The sequence below is a fragment of the Pholcus phalangioides genome, unplaced genomic scaffold (genome assembly GCF_987345545.1).
Source record: "Pholcus phalangioides strain wild (caught in Gottingen) unplaced genomic scaffold, Ppha-v1.0 ptg000022l_1, whole genome shotgun sequence".
Lineage (NCBI taxonomy): Eukaryota > Metazoa > Arthropoda > Arachnida > Araneae > Pholcidae > Pholcus > Pholcus phalangioides.
In genome coordinates this window covers 11726074-11749883 of record NW_028301615.1, presented here as the reverse complement: position 1 = coordinate 11749883, position 23810 = coordinate 11726074, and the positions used below count along the sequence as shown (strand labels likewise).

The window sequence follows — 23810 nt, the reverse complement described above, 5'->3', positions numbered from 1 at the left end:
AGACCCATGATGTTGAGACGGCCATGCACAAAATCCCCCTCAGAAGGAAGCTCACTGAACTCACTGAACTGGCGTAGACCCAGGGTGATGTGGTGGGAGCGTCAATTATAGGTTCATCCTAATATTTTAAGCAGACCTATTTTCCACATCTAATTCGGCTGTTGGGAGAGATAATCATTCACCTTCTGGATCCGCGCTTGGTCCGGGGCCTCATAGATCGATCTTACTCATAAAACTTTTGTTTAAGATAAAGTTAGGCTTGATTAAATTCAATTCGGTAAGTGGAAAGGGTCTCGGATGAGGGTTCGGGGCCCTGGATGAGACGGAGAGAATACGAGAAGAAAATATGGCCCAAAAATGGCCCCCCATGAGCTATAAAAAAGTTAAGAAACACTGCGCTAGACAACTACGCAACAGAAGCAATGATATTTCCCGTTCTTAAAGCATTTATGAACATTGGACGGGACTGTGCAATGGACAACTTCCCAATTCAGCGAATATCCCCAGATGGCAACGTACAGAGAGAGATGATGATGATAACGATGGAAATGGCGGAGTTCAGACAAAACGGAATTCGCATTATTTGGCGCGACGGTCTTCGACCGTTTTCAGGCCACGAGCATATTTATGCACCACCGTCATCAGCAGAAGAGAACACAATTCTGACAATGCATTCACTTTTTAACTGAAAATTACGATAATATTCATATTTGAATTCTCCCTGAATTGCGTGTTTGATTAAAATGAATATATAACTCAAGCACACGTGTGCTTCAGTGAGCACCATGGTGCTCGCTAAACCAAAAACTTTGTCTACTAACGAGGAGTGTCCGATAATGGATAATAAAATACATTGCGTCCCGTGTACATAATTAAAAAGTGTCCGTTGGTAGAGGCGTCTGCTAACGGGACTGTCCGATATGGGAGGTTCCACTGTTAAAATGATAGTGTTGTTTATGTTATTCACGAGAGAGAGAAGTAAGGAGATATATACCTTACATGGCTAGGTGAAACTTTCTGGAATCAACGGTGGCGTCCAATTTTTCAGTCTTAAAAAGCTCCAATTTTAATGAAAATGTAACATTTCCACTAATTTTCTTTTAAAACGGAGCAAAATTTAAATGTAGATAACTCCCTTGAATGTTGATCAAGAAATATATTATTTGGATAGTTTTACATACCACTCCCGTATGCTGCTACCTATTGGGCTCAAGTCTATGTGTCCGAGAAGGCGCAGTAGTGAGAGTAAAGGGCGAACGGTGAATCACGCAATTTAAGGGATAGAGCCATTATGCTACATCCCATTTCTGGTTCTTGGGAGGGGCAATCCCCCTTCATTGCCCTTTCTAGATCCTCCCCTAGGTCCCATGGCATTGCGAGGCTGACAGGGCTGGTAATTTTTTAACTTCATTTTTAAACTTCCGCATGAAAAAAATCAATGCAAGGGTCCCCACTAGTCTGAACTTGCCAAAAATCCTTGCTTAAGAGCGCCCCTTTCTCAAGGATATGGTGCCCATCATGCCCCCTCCCACAAAGGTGAGGCTGACAGGTCTCCAGCCCCGAGGCCCGGAATAATTATAATAATTTTTTTTTCATGATATAAATTCATTATAGAAGGGCCCATGAAAAGTCTGGCTTAGGGGCCTGCCAAAGATCCTAGCCTAGGGGCTCTGCTCTCGGATGTGGGGACCATGGTGCCCATGGATTAGTTTTTGGTCATTTCTAGCCAGGGTACTGTAATTTTATTGCGCATAAGGTATTTGAAATCGATATCGAATGTTATGCGTATGCGTCTTATCGGGATTCGAACAAGACGTACATTCAGCGCTATAATCACACGGCTAGAATAAACATATTCAATCATGACCATGGATGATTTTTACGTTCTAGCATCATATTTGACACACTGCGCTTACCTGTCTACTTTTCAATGTTGGAAGAAACGGTGGCGCCGTAAGGTTTACATCACGATAATAACAATACGAGAAAGAAATGATGGGTGTGAGGGGGGGGGGGGGGAACCCACCCCATTTTCACACACGCACACTTCTAAGAAAAGTATATTAAAAGAGTCTCTCTCCTTGTTTCATTTTTTATTATTATTATTATTTCTTCTCTCGCTTGTGGTTTTTTCCCCTCATTATTATTATTATGTGGATGTCATTGTTAGCTCTCTCGTGAACATTTGCAACCTTTATTTTTCCTGATACTATTGTGAGTTAGTCTAGGAGCAAAGGATTTAGCCGTCAACGGTAGCCGGCGATTGCTTCTATACCTTTTGAAAGACTTCTTTCTTAAATTTATACACGTATGCGTGTACCATAGGTACGATACACATATATAACAAACCAGATTTCTAGCTACTGAATAAAGGGATGCTTGGCGGTGTTTTTAGCTACAAAAGAACAATTTTTTTATTACTTTCTTTTGGCTGGACGACAATAAATAGGTGGGATTTTGAGACTAGTTATAGGATTTATTTGATCTTTCGAGTCAGAGGTGTCAGTCAGTTTTATGATGGCGATCTGACGTGTTACGCGTTGGTTCTCTTTTCCCGTGTTAACGTGTTAAAACGCTTAAGAAATTATGTTAGCTTAGTTAGTTTTTTTATTTAAAAGAAGTATTTATGTCTATAATGCCAGCTGGGTACTTCCTTATACGCTGTTGAACGACTTATTGGTTAGAGCAGTGCTTCTCAACATTTTTATAGCTCCCTTTTAGACTCCATTTTCTTCTCGTGCCCCCCCCCCCTCTGTCTTACCCCACCCTCATTTAGGAGCGAGACCTTTTCTACTTAATGAGCTGAATGCATTCAAAAGTAAATTTATAATATACAAAAGTTTAATAAATAAAATCGATCTCTAGAACCTAGGGTCAGGCACTGATCCAGAAGGAAGGAGGGGGAGGGTGGTCATCCCTCCCAAGAGAGCCGAATTATATGGCAAATATTATTATGGCGGATTATATAGCCGAATTATGCACGACTTACGCATTCGTACGACGTTCTGACCCTGCCTCAACAATGTCGTATAAACGAGGTTCCACCGTATAAATGAAACGTGCTCTTGGAGAGCTATTATATTTTTCCATAAACACATTTTCAGTTTTGTCTTTTTCTCAGACAATATAAGTGTTGCGAGGAATGTATGCACTTCTTTATCTCTTCCCGCTAATGTGAACGATTAGTGGAAACATTTTCCAGCTTTGACTGCTTCGAATTCGGTAAACTTTTCTAGAAATAATAATAATAACAATGCAATTGTCTTCTCACTAATGGAAAATAATTGTATGTCCAACGTTGATACAAGAGTTCATTGGACCGTCGTCCAATCGAAACTGCCGAATGTAGGAGAAGAATTTTTGTCTCTTTACGGAAACTTCTTCACTGACGTGGACGAAAACTTCACCTTTTCAATCAATGTCCAGCCGATTATTCTTTCTTTTTTGTTCTTTATCTGTACTTCAGAATGCTTACGAAAAGTTTTCTCCATAAGTGCTTGCCTTTTTCCTGAGCTTTGTAACTTCTGAACGCGACAGACATATAGGCTGTAACGTTTTTGTTTTACAAAGGGACGGGGCGAAATAAAATAATTTTCCACATTCTCGTACAAATTGGTCAGAATTCCAGCAGTCGAAATCCCACGGGATGGTTATTACACAATATTTTTTTGTCATTATTTTATTATGAAATTTTTTAAAAGCGACTGACTACCTTCGAGGCGTTTTTTTATAGCACAGGTTTTTATAAAGCATGAGTGATTTTTATCATAATTCAGTATAAAATAAGAAAATCCATAAAAAATAGCCGAGTCCCTAGTTTTTCTGGAACACTGTTAAGAAATTTCATCAAAATATTTTGAATAATTTTTAGGAATTGCTTTGTGTGCAATGACGAAGCAAATAAAAATGACTTATAACAATTTATCTCAATTGTTTTATTCATAAACTGAAAGAAACAGATACGATGGACATTTTGCCACCTTCTAAACATTAACTAACGAGACTCTGGAATGTCAAATACTCAATTTTTTGGAAGAAGTGACATAACATTTTGCCATCTGAGCACAGAATTATATCCGGAAGGTTTCTTTCTTCAGCAAACATCGATGTAGAAAACCAACTATTCTTTTCCAAACTCAATAAAAATCAACTGGAAAAGTTGCATATGAATGTACGGGAAATTAAGAAACTGACAATTCTGGAAAAATAAATGATAAAAAAAATTGGTTAATTGCTTTCGCGACCTTTATAAAACTCGCACGTTTTCTTGCATTCTGATTCAAACTGAATTTTTTGTTTTATCTACACTAGGAAATAAATATGTGTGCCACATTCGAAGGAGTCGCGCATTGCTTTCTAAATCGCATTTTACGACACGATTAGAACACACTGATAATAATAATTTTTATTCTTCCTTTTCATTTTTAGGGGAAAAAAAAGTAAACGAACACAAACAACGGTATGCATAACTCGTGTTTACACCGATAACGAAAATCGCTTGTCATTTGTAACATAATTTTCAGCAAGTTAACAGAGATTTAAGCAAAAAGATAACTTCAAAAGAAGCTAAACGCGAGACCACCAATGTAGACGGAGAAAGAGGTCCACGAATACGTGTACTTAATTCATATTTGGCCACAGGCCGTAGGAAAAAAAATGCTCCCACAACCACAATCAATGCGACGACGTCCTAATTCCTCCCTCTCACGTCGTTTACATATTACACACGCACGCATTTTTCCTTTTTCATTTCACGAATCAGTAATACTACAACGGATAATTATCTCACGTTCCGTCCGAAACGAAACCTAAATCCATCGAAAAATCGATAGTTGTGTATGTGTGTGTGGGCGGAATAAAGTTTATTTAGAAAGAGAAGTGTTTTTCATCCATTTTAAAAAGGATAGAAAGAAATTTTTCATGAGCCGAGCCGATTCCTGAACTTCCTGATTGGATGTTGATGTCCATACGGTGACCCATCGCTGCTCCCGTTATTTTTAACGAGAACACATCTTTAACTTCAAAACCGTAAATGAAGTCACAGACGCAAAAAAAAAAGTTATTATTGTGCTATCAACCTAGACTAATCACAGGAAATAATGACTCGGGGCATCGCGCCGCAGCTAAAAGTTAATCGTATCTTACGTCATCAACCGGGGAAAACACCTTTTGCTAATTTTCTGCGAAGTACAAACTTTCACGATAAATATAAATGAGTGCCTATGGGACCATCTTATAAGTTCGTTACGTTTTGGGTTCTTTTGATCTGAAAAAATCTCATATATGAAGGAGTCTTCGATAATTTGTACTCTGGCCTCCTTTGGCTCACCCGTTGAGAAGCCTCTGCGTTTGTTTTATCCAAATCGCATATCTATAGACACAGACCGAGGAAAAATGTTCTTATACACTCAGCGGTCACTTTATTATGACCACGTGCCAATTTCAAGCAGATAAGTTATGACACGTCACACTGTTCTGTAATATCGGACATGTAAACATAATACTCGAACTCGCACTTTCCAGTGCAATTTCGGTCACGAATGCTTTTAGAGGACGGACAAAAAAATTAAAACAGAAAAAGAGATATTTGATCAATCCTGTACCATAAAAATGCTACAAATGATTTTCAACTTTCACAGAATATTTTTCCTGTTGTGAGTAATATTTGTACGCATTTTCGTGAAAATATCATGTTCATTCACGAAGATATAAATGCTTCTTCTGTTTATTAAAATATGCGGAGTTTTCTTATTTTTACGAAACTTTCAGAAAATTTGACACTTTATGTGAACTATACTGTAAAGAAATTTAAAATGTAAGGATATAGTATTCGATAAAATATGATCATTTTTTAAGTAGATGCTTTTTAATCACGCATTTGCAGAAAAACGTCAACTTTATTTTCTCTTAATTTGGTTTCCAAATATATAGTGCAACTTCACGTTATTCAACTGAAATTTTTATATAGGTTGCAGTATATATTTGGAAACCAAATTATGAGAAAATAAAATTGACGTTTTCTGCGTATTCGCGATTAAAAATAACATTTACTTGAAATTTTCATACACCTCATCGAATACTAAAGTCTCATTGTTTTAGATTTCTTTACTTTTGTGTCTCATGTGTAGTGTCAAATTTTTGTTAAATTTCATAAAAATTAATTGAAAACTACACGTTATAAGAAAAGAAACATGCAATGCGAATTGGAATTTTTTTTATAATGTTGTATTTTTACGAAGCGGTGGGAGCCTTAGGCTGAATTACATTGATCAGGCATATTGTAGAAAAATAACATGCTTTATTAGTAACAAAAACTATTGTGTTAAATGAATTAAATGCGGTCATCGTCAGAACGGCTAAAACATCGTGGCCAGAGAAATAAAAAGGTAAACATCCACAGACGGACGGCATTGACCACGATTTTTTTAGTTTGTAGTTGTTGTAGTTTCACAACATATAAAAAACATTTTTCTTCGTAAATATACATGCTATTTTTACGCCAAAATACATAAAAGTATTGCACAAAGCAAGTAAAATATTCTGCGAAATTACAAATGATTTGCAGCTTTTTACGGCACAGAGTTGATCAAAATTATTTTTTTTCTTTTAAAGTTTTTTTCGGTACCCTAGAAACATTCAAATACAAATACAACAACATCACAACAGGCAAAATGCCCAGCGAGGTGGCTGAGAAAAAGATGCGCATAACAAATATGGATGTGATACATTTCAAAAATAAAGCAATCCAATTAAAAATGTAATTAGAAACATTATAAACCGCGACCGCATCTGCACTGGAAAGCTTGAGGGTACGCCCACACTCATATACAAAGTCGCAGAACATGTGTTCCGCGACAAATTGGATATTCTGCGACTTTTATCTATGAAAAGTCGCAAGTCTAAGTCGCAGAACACGTCCACACTCATATACAAAATCGCGCAACACGTGTTCTGCGACTTGTCACTAGACAAATCGAACGATTTATTGTATGAGTATGGACATGGGCTTATGTTTACATGCCCGAAATAACAGAACAGTGTGACGTCATAGCTCATTTGCTTAAAACTGTCAGGCAGTCATAATAAAATTGCCCCTCAGTGTGTATAATGGTTGTGTTGTGGGTGTCTCCGAACGTAGCCCACCTATACTTTATAAATAGACGTAACGCTGTCGAAATCCAAACAACGAGACACCAGGCGGGGAAAAACTTTCCGTTTGTGGAGTCGGAAACCTTATTCCATACGCTCAAATCAATTTAATTGTTCGATTCGACGGTGTAAGTCAAAAGAAGTGGCGTAAGGTAGTATCGCATGTCATCGGGATTCCAGTTATTTGCTTCGTAACCAACAACGTTAAGGCAGATAAATGATGATAAAGGCATAAAAGCTTGATCCCGAATTCCCCTATGTATAGGAGTAGAACTTTCTGTTTTATTGAGTTCACTACACTGTTCCGTTTTTTTAAGCATAATTATGAAAATAGAGAAGAGAAGAGATTTCCTTACTTCAGGCTAAAGTGATAATTAGGGAAGTAATGCGTCCGCCGAGTTAATAAACTGTTAACTACGGTTCGAAAATGTTTCAGATCTCCTAATTATTATGAAACGACCGCAGAGGGCTCGTCATAAAATTCCCACGAAGGATTAAAAAGAAATGAAATCATCAAAGGAATTAATGTCACTGCACATGTATGTATGTAATATACACTGGCAACGTCATCATTCCAGTCTGGAAGAAACACACACACACCACACTTAATGATATTTTAGTTCTGAGAAATTTCTTTCCACATTCTATTTTTTTGTTTAAGAATTATTCGGGGCGGTCTCTTTGAGGATTAGCGTTTCCATCCTAATCTCATTGGTAATTCTTTCTGCCTGATGTAATTTAAGCGCTGACTGCCGATAGTATTCATTTCTATATTACGTCGGTCGTTTAGTCAAAATCTTTCTCTTTTTACTTTCATGAAAATGCTATATTTCACGATTCCGACATTTCCTTCCCTTTCACATACTCTATAAAAATTATCACTTTCCTTCATGCTTAATTTTAATACTTTCACTCCCTTTTGTCATACACGTGCGTACTCAGAGGCGTACGCCAGGAGGCCCCCCAATTTTTTTTAATATTTTGTAAAAGAATTAAAATATTGAAAGAAAACACACCTTTATATACCATATTAATGAATCTCAATTAATTTAAAATGCTTTTTGAAGGTTAGTAACTCAAAAATCTCTGGAAATTCTTTGTGCCCCCTCCAAAAGTCAATCCTGCGTACGCCCCTGTGCTTACTGTTTGTATCTTGTTCAACCCTTTTTTCACGGACATTTTCCCCTTTCAAACAATTGGTTTTTTTACGATTATTACAATTCTTTACCATTTATGGAAATAGTTTTCATAAGCTTATTAATATATGTGAACTGGTGGAAATCGTTGTTTCTTTTGTTCACTCGTCGAAGAATGAAATCACCTACCCTTTCCAAAAAGAGAAGCAAGAGGAAGAAGAAAGATAAGGAATGAGTATAACAAGAAGGATATGAGTGGGAAATATAGAACTCATGACCCACATGAAAGGATTAAAAGAGAAGAGCCTGAGTCTTGTAAGCATACTGTATTTTCGTTCTGAATTTTGATGCTGAAGGCATGGCAGGCGGGAGCATGTACTGCTCGTAATTCCACAAATAGCACTTCCTTGAGAAATCAGAATTCGGTGGTAAAATCAAGGAGTTGCTGATCACCTTTCAAGTACTAAGACCAAGAAAGGACCGTTAAGATATGCATTGATTTTGTCTAATTCTTTTACGACTCCACAGTCAGTGTCAAATTAAGAAAAATCATTGTCTTCCCTGAGAATCCCAAAATTTTGCTCTTTTCGTTAGATAAATGAGTAAAACAGAGGTACAATCAGTTCCGTTTAATCGAGTAACGGATGAACGAATAGGGGAAAAAACCTTACGTAACCCATAACTTCTTAATAAAGACAATGTTAAAGTTTCCAGTTTAGTAAAATAATTTTCCCTGATAAAGCAATAAAAGCATTGGCCACTTCTATGTTATCCTTCACAGTATAAAGATGAAAGCGAAATGGAGTTTGAGTTCGTCTGATTAATCGCAGAAGTTGAGATACAATCAAAAATATAGATAAACACGAGTGAAATCAACATCGATAGTGAAGACGGAGAGTGCTGTAGATGCTCGAATGTGCACAGTATGTTTTTAGCGTGGGGCCGATCAATAGGTGAATCACCAGAAGTGATTAAGTAATCAAAATTTTCTGCATGAAGCTCAAGACGAGCACCATTATGCTGGAACTTACGACGATTCTAAACATGTAAGTTGTAGCTCGTGCCAAAGAATATTTTCCAGCTCATCTCCCTTCCTGAAGTTTGCTTAAGTCGCACACCTTGTCCAGAGCAAGGCGTGTGATTGATATGTGAGTACGTGCGGGCCCTATAAGTGAGCTTATTACCGGGGGGGGGGGGAATCCTCAAATTTCCACAACGTTACAGTACTTGTTTGTTAACAGTACTCAGAAATCGGTCAATGCAACTACTCCGTCACATCATACACACTCAGATTACCGCTCTCTCCACACTGGTTTTTCAAATGAAGAAACATATTTCTCGTTACGAACGATGATTGATAGCAAATGCTTCGCGAATTTGAAATCGCCTGTTTATTGTGAAATTATTTTTTGGTTTTCAAAACGTAAATGTTTTTCCTTGTACTAACTTATATACGATTTGGTGCTAAACTGTCGGAGGGAAAGAGAATGTGATGTTTTGAAAATAGCGGTTTGTGAGGAAGAGAAACTTACCTCTTTGGAGGTCATCGCCTGTAAGATGATGGGCTGATGAGGCGCACCTGGCGAGAAGTGAGGAAGCGCCAAAGTAGCCAGGATTGGATAAGGAACGAGTCTTCGATCACCCGCAAGAATATCTTCGCGCTGAAACAACAAATTCACATTAACACAACAAAATAATTAGTATATCAAGAAAAAAAAATCTTAATTTTTCCCCCTTTTGGTCGTGATTTAAATCAAACTGCTAAAATTTCCTGCCATTGTGGCGTATACTCCGCAAACGCTTTTATCTGGTGGTTATCTGTATCACCATTCATGAGATCTTAATCCCTTCTCTCCTAGGCTATATATCTCAGGTGTGTGGCTGTGTGGGGAGAAAATGTTTCCGCAACATTATTTTCAAACGTCTTACGGCATCGCAATATGTTTAAATTTTTTTAATATCATACTTATACATAAATACAACGTACTTTCGACCAGGACCGTATGTTATTTGAATTGCATATCATCGATTAATCAGGTCTAAACACTCGGGCATTTTATTTGAAGAATTACGCGTACGTCCTCGTCACTAAATATCTAAATGAGAGGACTTATGAGTACGTCATGGCAGTCAAGGGGTTAACCAATGAAATGGTTGGTGGTTAATTCCCCCCCCCCTCCCAAATGAATGAATTTACTGAGACAGACGAAAAGGTAGTGCCCGAGTGGCATGGTGGTAAGATGCTCGTCTACCATCGTGAAGGTTGTTGTCAGGGTCCCGGGTTCGAACCCAAGGGAGGATATAGATAATATATTTTCCCTAACGAACTCGAGGCAACCACCGATAGACAGCACCTTCACTTCCACCTCACTAATGGCAATAAATTGCAATATAGCGAGAATATATAGTGTTTCTTAACTTTCTATACAATATAGCGCGGCCAGAATTGGTGTTTGGTGTAGTAGTAGACGAAAAGGTATGTCTGATGGTGTGGCAGAGCAAACCATAAGGGAACTAGAGTTCCCTTGTTCTACTGGAAGTAATATAGACTAGAGCCCGTCACTATGAACCACTCGGCCACCACAAGTGCAGTCCCGCTGCTAAAAAAGTTTGCCCGTCACTAGTTTAGACCATTTGATAATTTTTGTCGCAATACAGACATTTTTTGCACACGATCGCTAATTACACCGGAATCTACAATTTATTGCTGATTCCGAATAGCAGAGGTTCGTCATTTTGCTTTTTTTTATTTTATTGACCGAGAGATTAGTGTGCTAACCTCCTTGGTAGTTAACACACCAATCCCTGCGGTAGCAATCTTTTCTGTGGTTATGTTGCCACCGTTTCTATTGTACCTCCGTGTAAAGACATTTTCTGACAAGGACAAATAGGGGATCAAACTCGCGACATCTCTAAACATCCCTTTACTTCAAGCGAATATTTTATCAACCTGGGCTCATTCAATTAGAGCAGTTCTTCAACCGTCTAGTCGTAATTAATCCCAGAAAAAAACCCCATAGGATCACATGTTGTATCTGTAGCTTCTACCCACCCTAATAAATTTCATCTTCCACGGGGCAGCAATATTAGGGATACACTTGTTCTACCTTCGAAAACCGCTCTAATGAGACACTAGATATTAGAACGACGTAATGACAACAAGCACTTCGCGTGTGCAAAAAAATAACATCACGTGGGGTCGTTCAGTCATGATGGCTTTTGCAGTTTGCCTAATCTGTCATTGTAGTAATTTAACCAAGTTTCACAGGATTCACGAACATTATCTGACTTCGCCTCAAGACGTCAGATGTCTATCTGAATGGCTATGCGTTCTGCTTTCCTTATAAATCGATTGTGTGCTCTGTTTAGTATATATATATTCTCCTCTTCTCTCTCTCTCTCTCCTACACCATAAGAAATATTTTTCATTCGTCTTCACTCAAATGGGTTTAATTTGTTGAACCCTTGTAAATGACGAATTTAATCTAATAATCATTGACTCTAATGTTCAAGATAATGACAATCTCTTGATACATTTTCGTTTGTTAAATGCTTGTTTATGGTTATAGGACAAATTTAGTAATAGCATGTTACTGCACAAGGTCCTCGAACCAAGAACCTGGATTCGGTCTTCGAAAAAAGTGCCGAAGCAATGCATAGCTACAGAAAGGGAAACAAAATGACTTTTTTTTTAATGTTAAAAGAAAAACTCTATAATCAATGAAAACAAGTTTTGGAATTCGGTTCTTCCACATCTTGTATTTTTTCTCTTCTCAACTCTAATTGTCGTTTCGTTCTTTGCCTTGATGAAGTAATTACAGGTTTTGAAGCCGATAAAATCCTCACGAGGTTCGATTCTTTGGCGGGGGTGGGCCAACATCTTTAGCAACAACAGGTAATGCGCAGGTACGATTCGCGCCTGTGGCGGGATCGTAACATTTCCTTGCTTCGATCTTAAATTTACATAATGGCACTTCATCAATTTTAAAAATAAAATATATACATAAATATTTCTCACGGTGGCCTCGGTACTGCCTTTTTTTTTCGGTCACGGAAAGTCGACTTCTTTTTTATCGATGTTTTAACAAGATTTCAAAATAACCCGAGTCGCCTCTTGCCCCGGAGACACGAAAGGATTGATGAAAGGCAAGCTGCTTAGGCGCCGATCAATGTCTCATATATTCTCTTATAACCACTGTAGGCCTATTTATGTACTATTTTTTTACATGACGATGAACAATGATGGTTAGAGTAGAATTACTACTAGCTATATTTCGCAATGCCCATCTAGTAAAAAAGAAAAACCTCACAACCCGATTATCACCCCATCCCTTTTTAACCTTCGAGATTCTCGCATTAAGCCCAACAGGAAGGAAAATTTCACTGAAGGATGAAATGAAGACGAGTCCACACCCATCTAATATATCTTATTGCTTTCTGTATCCAGTAGAGTGGTTGTGCAATCGAATTCAAAGTGCGATTTTTTACTCATTCACTGCTTTCGTGTCAGAATAGCATCCTTTTAAATACGGGTATAAGGCAAATCAGAGCTAAAGAGCGACTATGCATATAATCTGTAACACAGAAATTTACTGCATAAGTCTGGATCAGACTTGAAGTTGCACTCTACCGGACATGGATGTCTATCGCTTTGTACCAGAGGCGCCGACATGAAAAAAAAAGCATTTGGGTGGGGGGCTGAAAATTAGCATTCGTCTCTTATACAATCGTCTGTATGGTAGTATATTCATTAATTATTAGGGAGGGGCACAGCCCCTCACAAAATTTATTAGGAGGACGGGCTCAAATAGCCCGCACCTATGCTTTGTACGTCTTAAACAAAGGGCAACTTCTAGGTGAAGATTGCAGACCAGTGACTTCTTCCAAACGGTTGACAGTTTTGACGTTTATTTTTTTATTTTTCCTCTCCGTAAAATGTTCTTACATCCTGGAAAAGACCCACAGAGTCGGTGTCATATTCTATATGTTAAAAAAAAAAGTACATATAGCCTATATTAAAAATTAACCGGAACAATATATTGTTCCGGATAATTTTTCCCTATCATAAGACTTCGAGATTGCAAACCAAGAAGCGGTTCGACAAACAAACACAGATTTATTTACAGAACAGCAATTTATATACACGTATTTACAAGATAATCAGAGAGCAAAAAACTTTCTCGCAAAGTTCAGTTACAACTGACTTTTCATCCAGTCTCTCTAATCTGGAATCTCTCCTCTTGTGATCGCCTCACTATTTATAGCTCTGGTCGTATCATCTATAGTTCGTAACAATATATGTACACAGGCTGATTCAAAACGCAACGTTCAAACTTTTAGGGGAGGTAGAAAACACAAAAACAACAAAATAGAATCGCATAGGAATGTATGACCGGAAACCCCCAACCTGATGAGCTGGAGGATAAACGAAGATGCCGAAATCACAAGTCAATAATGGGTGGAAAAACTCTTTCAAAGTTTCATTGCGTGCATAACTGTGGATGATAAGAACTTTGAGCACTTGTTGCGAAACTTAACGTGTACACGTACTGTCCTCGTGTAAAAGTATCGCTAAATAAATAGTTTTCCCCACTCATTATTGGCTAGTCATTTCTGCATCTTCGTTTATTCCCCCGCTGATCAGGTTGGGGGTTTTCGGTCATACGGTCCTATGTGATTCTGTTTTCCATTTTGTGTTTTCTACCTCCCCTAAAAGTTTGTATGTTGAGTTTTGAATCACCCTGTATATTATATATATATATAGTGTTCTCGGCCTGCGAAAGTATCGTGGATCGGAGATATATTCTAAAAGAAATGCAGTAAACAAGGCAGTGATTCCCAAGTTCCAAACACTGTTTTGAAACGATCCAACATAGGTTACACGATTCCTGGGCTATGTGTCTAAGTGGAGAGTTTTATTGAATATATTCGCGTTGTGATCTTTCCGTATTTTACGGGAAAAGCAAACCTCTCCCATATTATTCTGCTATTGAGGGGAGGGCGATCGTTTCCTTCCTCACTGGATTCGCTCCTGGTGCCGCGAAATAGTTAAAATTCTAATCTCATACTTAAGGGTGAACTTGGAAAATTTTTGAACATTATCTTAGTTACTAGAGACCGGAAGTATAGACACTAAAAATGGTCGAAATAGGCACTAAAGACACGAAAATTAGTGGAAAAAAGGCACTTATAATTTTTGGAAGGAAGAAAAATAACTAAAAATTAAGGTATATTAGGAGTCCTAAAACTAGCTGAAAAATCGATTGCACTTAATCCGTCTATTGTTTCAATTATAGTTTATAATAACTGCAGTATTATCCAAGTTAAATTGATTCCATCCCGAAATAAAATATTAGTAGACCCTGAGGATCAGGCCAATTTCAGGACCACCACTATCAGACGCGGAGCCGGTGAAGAAAATGATCTGTGGGGCTCCTTCGAGTTAGAAATAATCTTCGTTTATTTGTTCTATTATTATGAATAATCATTACCATTTCTATAGTTGAAACATGGCTGTCTTGTTCTATTTTTATGGGAAATTTTTATTTTATTTTTTATATTACCTCGTATGCGGGACACCCTTCACGTGCGGGGCCCTGTGTGGTCGCATCTGTCACACAGCCCCTGAGAGCGACTCTGTTCAATTTTATCCAATACTAAATATGTATGTTTAATAAATAGCCGAGGTTGTTTGCAGAGTATTAATGGTGTAAAAGTATAAAATCAAAACAACATGGGCTCCCAGAGCCCTGTCTGGTCCTACCCCGCCTTGTGTGAGCCGTGACGTCAATTCATGATCTCTTGGGACAGTCATCGGTCAGCTATACATATACAACGCGCAGTCCAATGCCTGAGAGAGACGTGGTGAAGCATGTGGAGAAAAAAAATTAATTTTCCTCTGCTTTTTTTTCTAACACGGGCTTTGTTGATCTGAAACAAAATCATTCACGTCTAACGCCATCCGGTCAAAGCTAAGTTATTGGATGGTAAAACCATTATCTCAGATCACTTATTTACGTATAAGTGGGTGTTAAAGCGGAGGGGGACTTTCTGACGATAAATAATACCGAGAGTTAGAAAATTTTAAAAAGGGTAGAACTTCAATTCTTTTGAAGTTCTCAATGCTCAAAATATCCAAGTTTTATACATTATGGCGTCTCAAATTCACTAATGAACTTAAAACTATGTTTAAATAAACATTTATGGCCCGATAATTAAAAAAAACCAGTTTTACTAAAATAATTTTAAAATAGGCAAAGAAAAAAGGCATTTATGGCATTTTGCCTAAACCTCCGGGCTCTAATTATTACTAACCGAAATATTAGTATGAAGGATGAACTTTTGACACAAGAGCAATATCATCAGCTATCACATAAATAAACATCACTATAACTTCATCAATAAAACTTCTTCATTTAAAATAAGTTGAAAAAGTCATCGCAGCTTCTAATACCAATTCTCTCATAATAAGAAAATAAACACCGCTTTGTCTAACAAAGCTTTCAGGCAGGTTAAAATACCGTATTTCTCTGCGTACAATAAATACGTAGATAATTCATATGAAAAATCGGAATAGCTCAGTGTTACCGCTCCCTACTATTTGCAGTTTTTTTTCTCGTGAAGTTTGAATATATATATAGAAATAAACATTTTTTAAAAATTAATTTATAAAACATATCTTTTGAAAGATGTTGAGCGAAAAAAAAAACTACTTCCTCCTACAAAAAGAATTTCTATTCCTAAAAAATTCACTATGATGCATATGCACAATACACGCCACTGAGGATTGTACGATGACATTTTTTTTCTCGCAAAGCAGTGAAAGTGAGTCCTTCTGCGGATTATATGCGGGAAATTAATGTTACGTTATTCACGAATTCACAAAGAAAATTCGCATTCAACAGAACAATTTTCACTCGTGACAATCAAAATCGACGACTGGATACGTCCAAAAGCTTTGTTTAACAGTTATTCCATAAAAAGGAAAAAATCTATAAAAATAAGAACTTCATTTCCATACTGGAATGAATTCAATCGGTACAGTAAAACAACCTTTATTGAATCTTTCAAGATCTGCACGTGAATTAAATTTTTCATTTCTATGACGCTGTAACGAGCTAAGATGACGTAGAAACGCGAGGGAGATATTCGAATTCGAAAAACGGAGGGAGTTTGAGAAAGCACAGAGTTAAATGCGGAAAAACTGTTTTACCCGCATTTAACGCCTTTCTTTCTCAAATTTCCTCCATTTTTCAAACTCGAATATCTCTGTGAATATTGGCATCAGGAGATACAGGGTAACAGCTTTTTAATTGAAAGTTGGAACGGGGGGGGGGGGGAGTGGCGGGTGCCATAAAAAAATTGCGAATTTTTTTGTTTTGTGAAACACTGTATTTTCACTCTCAAAACTGGTACAGGGTAATTTTGGAACTCCTGTTGAGCATTAAATTGTATCATACTTCTACGACGGACGGTTCATGAGAGAAAAGCCGTGCTAGCACTTACAGGACACCCTGTATATATACGGTGTTTTACCAACAGTGCCCTAAAGCAGTGTTTCTCAACCGTCGGGTTCACCGTTTAATTTTTACCCATTCATTTTCTATTAGTCAAGCCAAAAACAAATCGACTGGGCCGTGGGCTAGGCTTCCAAAGATTGTGTGTGTGAGAACCCTGTCCTAAAGAAATAAAAACTTCTACCCGACTGATACTAAACACATATTTGACATAGCATTTAAGTAGAATATGAAAAATGGTCAGGGAAAGAACGAAATTCAGCTGAGATATTTGCAGCCCTTCTGTCCCAAGTAAGAATATAGGAAGCAATATAAAATTAAAAATATTTAATGTGTGGCCCTGAATCGGTAAAACCTCGCTCTGTTTTTTCCAAAGAAACTTACCGATTCAGTATTTGAAAATCTTTCGCCGGGATACTGATAATCAAAGTTTTTGATTTTACCATTTTTTACTTAGAAATTGTTGACTTAGAAAGTTCATCATGTAAAAAATGATTTCTATGCAGCAGCCATATCATTTAGCGATTGTCTTGGTGGTGTTTTGGCCTCACCATCTGCAAGTGAAAATAGCACCTACATGTCAGGCTGGTCGTCTTCTTGGAAGTGATACGACGTGGCAAGCTACGTAAGACGCCTAAATATATTTCTGTGGAATTTCTAACGAATTGATACATGCACGAGCATGTCCTAACGTATTCATGTTGCCAGAGTTTTATGTGATTAGTGTTCTGTCATCAGTGCTGCCATCTGTCTTCCATAGTTTGAAGTGAAAATGACAAATTCCCGAAATTTTCGTGTTGCATATTGTTGAAGGCCTACTTGCTCTCTCTGAAAATATTCGGAACACGTGTCAGTGTGTCAACCAAAAAGGTCACCAAAACCTTGAAAAGTCTGGGGGGGGGGGGGAAAGAATGTATTTTGCACTTCTTTCCGCGGAATTGTTTGGCTCCTGAAAGAAAAATCTGACTGGTGCCTGAATTTTTTTTCTCTACTTGTCAAGCCCTGACCTAAAGGTGATCCCGGCATCCATTGAGCAATTTTCACTGAAAAAATCCCGCTGAATAAAATTGCGTGTAATATGAAACTCGAAGTTGGCTTTGAATTTAGATTCGTAGAAAAGGGATATGAAGTAATTCAATGGAAAAATTTACTTTTTACAAGTTCAATGGGAAAAAGAACAAAACACACGATGCATCATTTTTCAAGGCAAAATCCAAGTAAAACGAAAAACAATCGCGCTAAACCAAAAATCACCGAAATGATAAACAACCCAAACGGGAACATGACATCGATTTAACAGATGATGGCTGATAATTCTTTTTTAAAATATTCATTCGCGGTTTCTCTTAAGACAGAGTAATAACTACTTGAAAGACGAAAATACGACTTCGAAAGAGATAATTTCGAACAGCAGATTATTACAAAAATATACAGTTAGCGGATTTTTCTTTTATTAGCTGAATCACTCCGAACTTTAAAATATCGCTGCCTAAGTAGCAAACCAAAAAGAAAAAGAGTGTCGGCCGTCAACATCAATGACGTATCCTGCTGTACTTACGGCTCCTTTTTCCATCTCATAAGATTTCGTGACATAGCAATTAAAAAAAAAACTACACAGAGAGAGAGCTCAAATTTTGGCCGGTTCGGGACCACTTTTCTGTTGGCCAAAAGAAGATCGAGCAATTAGAGATCTTTGGCACATTTTTTGAGAGAAAGCGGATAAGAGGCCAGCGACTATTTTGCGTTCGGAAAAACTTTTACAAGAAAGGCGGCTTCTTTCAGAGGAAAATAATTGCGGCTTGTGAATTCGCGACCTGCAGATCACAAAAGCTGCAAAAAAATATGTACGAGGAACAGCTAAACAGCAAAATGGGAAATAGCAGGAAAAAAAAAAAAAGTATTTTCTTCTTCTTTTTACCAGTTTAAGTAATTACCGAAACACACTACGACGTGAGTCTGGAGATTGTTGTTGCCTCTTTAAATAAGAATCCGCCTCACGAAGAAAAGGGTAACACGAGGGTAAAGAAACCAAAACAAAAACCCAAATCTCGTGCAAAAAATTTTTCTTCCTTAAATTGAGATTGCTAATTTCTCTTACTTCGCGTTCCTTAGAAATATCTGTTATTAATTTATTATTACTACGTATTTCCTTTTTTTTTAAAAAGAAAGATTCGCATTAACTGGCCGATGAGACACCAATTCATCTTATCAATCTCGTTTCGGACATTATTTCAATTTCCTTTACGAATGCATTACATTCTAAATACACGTGATGGCGTGACCCTGTTGCGCTGGCATTTCTCAAATATTGTTGCTTGTGGAAAAAGAAGTATAAAAGAAATGAGACGATGCTTTTCGGAGTACGTCTTTCGGGTCATCACTCTTCATCTACCGTAAGACGAAAGGTAGAAAAATTCAAGACAGAATAAACGAAAAAGAAATCAATCTTTACTTTGTTAGTACTGACATTTTTTTACTATCAATTACGGGGCATCTTACAAGAGTTCTTAATGGTGGGGGAATCCTAGTTTGATCCTCAGTTTCGATCTTATAAATTATATGCTAGTTATCTATAGCAAATACTGTATTTTAATCGGAAGTTCGGAACATGGAAATGAGACTTCTGAAATGAAAAACATATATTTCTATAATTGGTTGGACTATTTCTCATGACGTTGAATTAATCATAGGACTTCTCTTATCCGAAATGAGAGGGTCTGAACCCATTTGAAATAAGAAAAAGGAATCGGATATGACACTGAATATCTTTATCCAAAGGGCTCAAAAAAGAGGACTTTGAAGCTAATAAAGGGCTAAATACGATATAAAATTGCTCGTTATATTATACTTGTTATCAGAGGCGCAAGCAGAATCGACCTTTGGAGAGGCACAAAAGCTTTTCTTTTTCGGGGGGGGGGGGGGGGGAGAAAGGAGTACAAAGTTTTTCTTCTCGCGAAATTTCGAGTTATCACCCTTAAAAAAATTTAAATTAACAGATATTGGTTAAAATAGCATTTACAAGGTATTTCCTTCCGATAAAAACATATATTAATTTTTTTTCTGAAATACTAATTTTCTTTTCTAATTTTGTTCGGCTTGTGGGGGACCTCCTGTGCACCCCACTGCGTACGATTCTTCTTGTTATAATATAAAAAAAAATCCTCAAAAATTACCCTATACCAGTTTTGAAAATACAGCGTGTAACAAAATAAAAAATCTAAATTTTTATAAGGTCTCCCTGTGCTCTAACTTCCAATTAGGAAGTTGCTGCCCTGTCTCTCCTGATCTCCTGATGCCCGCAAGAAAAATAAAATCCATGTTTCTAAGAGCAATATTCACAGCAATATTCGAATTTGAAAAACGGAGGAACTTTGGGACAGAACAGCATTGATTGAGGGAAAAACGTTTTAAGTAAAGTAAGTAAATATAAATGCCCTCTCCCCCCCCCCCCGTTTTTACCTTCGAAGTAAGGAGCAATGATTTCGCTACCAGTTACGCATATTCTGGATGACTATTTTATAAGCACTTGCCCATGGCAAATGCATTTGCTGCTATGTACTTAGAATACGGTAAAATATAGAAAATAAAAAGTCACGTTAAAGCTTCTCATGAAAAGGACAAAAACGAAATTAAGAAAGTAACAGAGGTCTCTACTATTTGCAGAGACTACGGCGATGTTAGAAAAAATTAATTTAATTAATTAATTAATTAAAAAATTAATTCTCCAAATCAACCTGAAGATTTTCTAAAATGTTTATAGTAGTGATGGGCAAACTATACGGCCCGTAGGCCAGATGTGGTCCATCAAAGGTGTTTCGGTAGAACAATATCAATACGCACACACAATAATTATGTATGCTGACCATATTACCTTCATACAAATAAGGGAAATAGAAATCGGGATCCATACGGGATATCACAAAATTATCTCCAGAAAATTGTCAAGTACAAGTGGCATTGGCCAAACAAATTTCATAGGCAAATAAAGTTATCAATTACAGTAAACCGCGTGAGAATCTCGCGTAATAGAAGTGAGACTTTAGGTTTGGCATGACTAGATTCAACCCAATTCAATTTAAATTTTAATTATTTAAAATTGAACATGGAAAATATTGAATTTAATTAAATGCCTTAATAATCCCATGTGTGGTGGATTTGTTCACTAAAATTTCTGGATAATCGAAGTTGGCTATAAGTCGGGGGGGAGGGGCTTTTTATCGGGACTGAAATATAAGTACAGGAGTGGAGAGTAAGAAAAAAGAGGAAAAAGAAAAAGTGAAGCGCTCTAGAAAGATCAATGTTTACCTAAGTGGGCAATATCATCCTTTCAGTGGGCGATGAAACTGTCCGGGGGAATAGAAACTACGAGTATAACATAGGATCCTATGGGTTCGCTTGAGTCGGGCAGGATGAGGGAAAAAAATTCTGAAGAAGGGGGGCGATGGAACAGAAAGTTTAGGGAACTATGCTCTAGAACAGTGGTTCTCAACAGGGGGCCATATGGCCCCCTAGTGGTACTGGGATACTTCGAGGGTGCCACGGAAGAAAATTTAGAAAGGGGCCATGGCAGGGGGTTTGGAGGGCTGCAGAAAGCTGAAAAGAAAAATTAAGGTGTGAAGAAATAATGCTTGTTTGTTAGTGATTATGCACTTACTGAATCCAACAAAACCACCCACAAAACCAGGGCCGTCTTAGGACATGGACCTACCCGGGCCTCAGCGACTATATTTTGCAGAAGGTTCCCTAGGATAGGGTTTTTCGTGGGCCCTCGGCTAGATTTTTCACAGACCCCTCCTCTATATTAAATTTACAGTGTGAAAAACAAAAAAAATGATGAAAACCATATCAGGCCCCGGGCTACAGCTCTGTCAGTCCCACTTTTGCGAGGAGTCATGCCCGGGGGTCTCATGTCCATAAGTGACCCCACCTTATGATATTTTGTATAGAGCAATAAATTTTGAAAATAAGTAGGATATATGTAGGCTGTTTATTTCCAGCTAAGTATGGTACTACCATAGCATTACTTTGTCTAGGGGGGGGGGGGGCATGATGTTGAGATGGTCCTGGATTAGCGGAGAGCTCAATATAATCTATGCCAGTGGTCTGGAGTCCAATCTCATTTGCGAAATTTTCATTCAGTATAAATTATTCACTGAAAAAAATCAAAAATCAATTCAATACGTATAAAGGATCTTGCTTCTAGATGAGGGTCGAAGACTCTGGGTAAGGCAGGGGAGCCACGAGAAAAAAATATGCTTCAAAGGGGGCCATGGGCAAAAAAACGGGCTGCTCTAGAACGTGGTTCCCAATGTGGGCGTTAACGCCCCCCCCCGGGGGGGGGGGGCGGTAGAACCTACGGGTATAACATATGATCCTATGGGTTAGACTGCGTTGGGAGCGATGGGAGAAAAAAATTCTGAAGAGGGGGGCGAGGGGTGGGACAAAAAATGTTGGGAAATTGATCTATTCCATTTTGCCCCCTCCTTAAGAATTTTTTTCTCCCATCGCCCCCCAACGCAATCTAAATCATAGGATCATATGTTATACCCGTAGCTTCTACCGCCCCCCCGGAACTTCCCACTGCCCCCAAGGGGGTGTTAACGCCCACGTTGGGAATCACTGTTCTAGATAGACAGAACAACCAGACGCACCTCCACGTTAATATGCAGAAGAACCTCTAACGATTAACGTAGAACCTCTAACTGAGTAACCTTTCACTCCGTTCTAGATGGACAGTGCAGCCAATTAGAAGCTGGCACTATGACATCATAAAACTTGAATTCTCGTGTGAAATATACTCTCGTGTGGCCATGGGGTGCAGCGTCACGGGGAGGGGGTAGGGAAAAGTAATAAACTGTGTTTTTCCGACAAAAACCGTTCAAACCACTCGCCCAACAATTTTATTTTCTTACATGGCCGAATGTCTACTGACATCCCCCTCCACCACCACCACAACAACATAACATAACATAATTTATTTGTCCCCAGTCAATTTCAATAATACTATACAAATTAGAGTTTACAATTAAATTACATATTTTACAATATTTGACAGAAAATGCGAAGAGAAAAAAAAATGTTTGAATGGACACCGTAAACCCTTATGCTTCTCGGAACTTCATCACAAAATCAGTTATTTTACGGAATGGGTTTTCAGGAAAAAGAAATCGTTTCACACTTTTTGTGATAGTTTTCTTTCCCTCACAGACTTTCACTCTTATGACCCTTTCGCTTTTACATCGCTATAGAAGTTTTATTCCAAGTTGTCAAAGGCAAGTAAAGTTGCCAACTATCGCTAAAATAGCTGAAAAATCACCAATGGCGGGAAGTAGGGAGCTTATACAAAACGCAGCGGGTGAAAATTTATAATTCACCAAACAAAACGACATGAAAAAAATCTTAAAATTCTTGATTTGGAAAGTTCAAGTAAGCGTCTTTGAAAATAAAAAAGAAAACGTGAAAATCGGCATAGAAAGTTATAGTATTCAATACATTTTATATTAAGAGGTTTTTTATGAAAGTCTGGTTATCTTACATGGATGAATTGGATAACTCGAACTATTTTACTGTCTCCTTGAGACAGCAAAATAGTCTAACCAAGCTCAACTGTATAACGTTTGCCGGCGGTGCTTATAAAAAGTGATTTTGCATCAACTATAAAAACGTAGTAACACGTACTTTGACGTATAAAATTTTTATTGGTACGTCGAAAAAAAAAATATATATAGTATCTTATACCACATATTACTGTATACTATCCTAATAGTTTTCATGCTCTATACCGTTTTAAAACGGTATGTTAGTATGAAGCAACTGACGTTACCGACAGTCAACTTTACTTAAACAATCGATCACAAATAGTTTTGATTTGATACGTGGCAGCAAATTTCACAATGTAAATCTTCTCTATTTCAAGCAATATTTATGCGTATTTTTCTTCTACACAAAAAAAAAAAAAAAATAAATGAAATAAAAAAAAATCGTAACAAGGGGGAAAGGGGAATAGAAT

The 23810-nt window shown here is 37.6% G+C and overlaps 1 protein-coding gene across 1 annotated transcript in view; it reads right to left on the bottom strand.

Moving 5' to 3' along the window:
* LOC149069468 (uncharacterized) overlaps window positions 1-23810 on the bottom strand; it is a 138462-nt gene that overhangs the window by 102162 nt on the left and 12490 nt on the right. The window contains exon 2 of the mRNA XM_089249940.1: window positions 9818-9946. Within this exon, the coding sequence (XP_089106066.1) occupies window positions 9818-9946 (129 nt within the window). The remainder of the gene's footprint in view (window positions 1-9817; window positions 9947-23810) is intronic.